The sequence below is a fragment of the Gavialis gangeticus genome, unplaced genomic scaffold (genome assembly GCF_001723915.1).
Source record: "Gavialis gangeticus isolate Ggan-Ray unplaced genomic scaffold, GavGan_comp1, whole genome shotgun sequence".
In the NCBI taxonomy this organism is placed as follows: domain Eukaryota; kingdom Metazoa; phylum Chordata; order Crocodylia; family Gavialidae; genus Gavialis; species Gavialis gangeticus.
Window position 1 is genome coordinate 8,165,482 of NW_017729019.1, and position 4,444 is coordinate 8,169,925.

The 4,444-nt window shown below is 56.3% G+C and overlaps 1 protein-coding gene across 2 annotated transcripts in view; it reads left to right on the forward strand.

Annotated features, from left to right (window-relative positions):
- The window catches only part of MFSD4A (major facilitator superfamily domain containing 4A), a 39,698-nt gene that overhangs the window by 23,208 nt on the left and 12,046 nt on the right, over positions 1-4,444 (forward strand). For both annotated transcript variants that reach the window (XM_019513983.1, XM_019513985.1), the window contains exons 4-6: positions 1,037-1,205; positions 3,117-3,232; positions 4,009-4,182. In XM_019513983.1, the coding sequence (XP_019369528.1) occupies positions 1,037-1,205; positions 3,117-3,232; positions 4,009-4,182 (459 nt within the window). The remainder of the gene's footprint in view (positions 1-1,036; positions 1,206-3,116; positions 3,233-4,008; positions 4,183-4,444) is intronic.

Consider the following 4,444-nt stretch of genomic DNA (forward strand, 5'->3'; position numbering starts at 1 on the left):
ATCTGCAAGGTGGCCCCGCAGGCTGGGGGGTGCACGGTGCGATAACTGCCTGCACACCCAAGGCCTCTCAGCTGCAATTAAAAGAGTAACCCCTGGTCCTGACCTCCGGAAGGACTAGAGCTGTCCAGCGAGCACGCTTATCCCTGGGACCAAACTGGCTGTTCCCGTTCCTATTGTTCCCAGAACAATGGAGTCCTCATAAATTAATTCAAGGGGGGGGCGGGAAAAATCCTCCATACATTGAAATAGGAGCCCGGGCCAACAAAAGCCAGGAAGCCTGGAGCTGGTGCGCACACAGGCTCACAGACATGGAGAAAACAAGCTGAGTGGCTGGAGCGGGACAGCGGGAGCTGTAACTTATGGATTTCCTGGCTTTCTCCCACGGTCTGTGCAGAATAAACAGGACTTTGGTTCAGGAGGAACGGGGACTTTATTTAGTTTCCCTTATTTTCTCTTGAAACAAAAAAAAATGAGTCCCCCTGGATTTCTAGGCACCACCGTGCCGTGGGTGCCCCTGGAGCGTGACGCCTTGCCTCTGTCTGCAGCTGCAAGGCAGCCACTGGCAGCACCGCGCTGGCAGGCAGGAGCAGTGGCCTCTCCTGTACCTCGTGCTCCCCTCTCCTCCCCTGGCCCGAGTTCTCCAGCGCCTTCCTCTCCTCTGCTGCCCTGTGAGCACCGCAATGCTGGATCTACCCTTACTGAGAGCAGAGATCCTGGGAAACATCGCCCCACTGGCTGCCAAGATCAGTGGGAGCAAGGGGCTCCCAAATTACACCCCCCATGTTTCCCCATCACCATCAAGCCCCAGGGCTGTCCACAGGGAGAAGGGAAAGCATTCCCCTTCCAGCTTGAGCCCATTGCAGGTGCCCAGCCTAGTGCTTCCAGGGAGAAAGAGATGGCATTTGGCAAGGGTAGATGCAACGCACGTGCCCGACGCAGCCCCCTAGGCACGAGTGGAGCAGCCCTTATCCTCTCTGAAGAACATGTGCACTCGTGTCAATACCGAGCTTACCTGCCGTGTCCCTTGCTTCCCCAGCTGCCAGTCCCCATCGCCGTCTTCTTCCTGCTGTACAAGGAGAGGCTGGTGCCTTGCCTCAAGAACAGCAGCCTCCCACTGCTCTCCGCAGACGAGCTGGCGATGGAAACGCGCCCGGCTGCGAGGGACGCGCTTTCCGCTGGGTCACGGACAGCCCAGCCAGACGGAGGTGAGAGGGGCGGCTCCTGTACCTCCTTCAGAGCAGGGGGGCCAAAGATGGGGCTACCAGCGAGATCCAGGGGAAGGTGCCACGGTGAAGCCAAGCCATCCAATGGGGCGGGCAGAGCACGGGCGTGCAAGAGCCCTGTGAGCCTTGGTGGGTTTCCTTGGCATGTTCCACCCAGTCTCCAGGGCAGGGAGCCCGGGCTCAGCTGGGTCCTGGTGTCTCTTTCCAGTGGTCCAGTTCAGCCTGCAGCTCCATGGCATACGGAGTTCCTGCAGCCGGTGCCTGCTCCTGAAAGCATTGGTAGGTGGGGAGTTTTCCCCCCCAGAGCTGGCTCTTTATGCAGCACTTCAAAAGCTTCAACCTAGGTCACTGTGCTGGGCTGTCCTTGAACATGGCTGGATTCACTCTGTGGTGAAGAGCTTGTGGTCTGAAAAGAAAGGAGAGGGGATGGGAAGGGAAACAGAGGCAGAGGGAGAAGTGCCTCACTCTGGAGGACACAGCAGGTCAGTGGCAGAACTGCAGATGAGTCTCCCAGGTCAGTAGCAGAGCTGCGGATAACTTCTCTAGACTATACGCAAAAGTTTAGCCGGGTCTAAGCAACATTTCCTCTGATCCTACAGGGGTGAAAGTGTTTCCATGCATTTGCTGTTGTATGTAAACTGACCAGGAGCTGGGCCCTTATGGCCAGAGGTAAACCTGCAAAACCCTGGGACTTTGCCCCAGCTTCAGGCTCCCACAATGTGGAAGTGCCCCAATTCCTTTGGGAAAGCAGAACTTGGGGCTCCTAAGTCCCTGCTGCACTTGCTGGTGCGAGGAGGAACAAAGGGGAAGCAGATCACTAGTGGGACTAGGGGAATTTCAAAATGCTTTTAGCCCTCTGATGGTGGCAGTCGCACAAGCAAGAACATGTCTTTCCTCGCAATGAAGAGAGCAAAGAGATTGACTCCAAGGCAGAGGGAACTAGGAGCAGGGAGGGGAAGAGCGAGGAAGTACCACAGGGAGGGGGCGGGAGTCTGCACGGCCAGGCACGTGCGAACTCCAGCAAAACGCCCCAGTGTAGAGGTTGTGAGCCCAGTAACACCATGCTCATTGCAAGGGAGAGCTCAGGGCTAGAAGCAGCTATGCCCGTGGAAAGCCCAGCTCTGCTGCACGGCAGCCTCGGCTAGTAAAATCCACTGGTGAAGTGCAGACATGGCCCGTCTAAGCAGGATCCAAGCACGCGAGCACCCCTGCCCTGATCTCGGATGCTGATGGAGACTTTCACTAACGAACACGTGCTCCGAGGACAGGAAGGGGCGCCACGGTCTCATGACTCGAGGTTGCTGTTGCCCGTTTCTGCAGACGGCCATCTCCGCACCTCCGTTCTTTCCCCAGTGCCTGTTTGATATCGTCTAATCCCACAGATCGACTTCTCCAGGGCAAGGCCAGCTGCTGCTGTGTGATCGTACAAAGGGCAGTAGTGGGGCCCTGAGCTGCATTCAGAGTCTGGAGTCAGTCCTGCCATGGAAACGTGGGCCCCGTCAGCTCTGTCCTTGTGTTGTCTGCCCCGAGCCAGCGTTGAAATGCTCAGACCAGAGTTGTTGCTTGTTTGAAGAAGAGCAGACGCAGCTCCGATGGTATTTTGGGAGCCCTTTTCTGAAATGTCGGTTTTGATCCTGACTGGGCCCAAAGCACAAGCTGCTGGATGTCCCGAGAGCCCGAGCTGCTGAGACAACGGCTTGGCAAGGCCAGGATGCTTCTGAAGTGCTGTAGAAAGTCTAGCCCCGTGTGTTTGCCATGCCCTACAGAGCCCTGAGGGATCCCTTTGTTCCCTTTCATTGTCCTGGAGCAGATAACGCAACAAATGCCCTGTGTGTGCCAGAGAAGCCTGGCTGGACTGATTTCCACCTAAGCTTTCCATTGTTTTTCACCCAGGGCACAACGACTTATTTAGCTGCTGCCAAAGCAAAAACTTCCGAGGGGCTTCTTATTCCTACTTTGCCGTGCACATCACAGGGGCCCTGGTCCTCTTCATGACAGATGGGATCACGGTAAGTCCCTGAAGCAAACCTCGGTCCGTTCGTTCCACGCCGAAGCAAAGCTACCTGCTCTCTCTCCCCAGGGGCTGGGTCTCCAGTGTGTCTATGTGGCAGTGATGGCCAGGACAGCAGCAGGGTGGGCACCCAGGTAGCTTGCACACTGGTAGGCATCAAGCCATGCCAGGAGGGAGTTCAGCACAAGCTAACCCAGTGCCCGGCTGCTGAGCCTGCTTCTCATGAAGGTTTTGCAGCTGGCATCAAGCCCTGTGCTGCCACAGCTGGACTGCCAGCGGTACCAGAGCGGGCTCCTGCATGTCAGCACAACGGTGCAGCGTAAACCTGAGGGAGGAATCAACTGCAACGACCCAGCCGTATCTCAGCAGTTGCATCCCTGCCATGGCTGCTGGACCTGCCCTCTGGCAAGGCTCCCAACTCTACCTCCTGGAGGTGCCAAGCTGGGGAGTTGGCCCATGGCATGCGTCTGTGGTACGGTGGGACCGTGCATTCACTCTGGGCTCCTAAGGGCCCCTTGCCTGCCTCAGTCCATGCGGTCACTTTGGTTCCAGAGTTCTCAAGTGTGGGCGCGTGACCTGGATGCCCAACCAGATACGCTTCAAGGTGTCCCTCTCAAAGAGCAGGTGTTTAGTGCCGCTTCAAGCCTGCCCCACTTAAGGTGCCTTGGGTCCCCAGAGCAATTATGCTGCTATTAATACGTGCAGAGATCTGACCCTTCTCCTGCAAGGAGCTAGGCCTGGGAGGTGCAAAGGTGCTGTCCATTTTTTCTGCAGGGGGAATACTCTGGGTTCATATACAGCTACGCCGTGGAGGAACCTCTTTCCGTGGGACATAAGATGGCCGGCTACCTGCCCAGCCTGTTCTGGGGATTCATCACGCTTGGCAGGCTCATCTCCATCCTGGTGTCCTACAGAATGAAGCCCACAACCATGGTCTTCATAAACGTGGTAAGGCGAGCTCGACTATCACCCTTTGCATGCTTTAGATTTAGAGGGGTAAGACATCCCAAGCTGGTTCTGCCCCTAGGTTGCTGTAGGCGCAAAGAGGCTGAGAGTAGATGGCGACTCAGAAGTGTACAAACCACTGATTTGGGCTGCTTTCATGGATTTGAAAGCAAGAAAGAGCCCAACATGTTGGAATGTAGTGCAAGTGTTAAGCAAAGCAGTTGTCATCTTAATTTACTGGCATGGTAGCATACCGCAGGGGAAT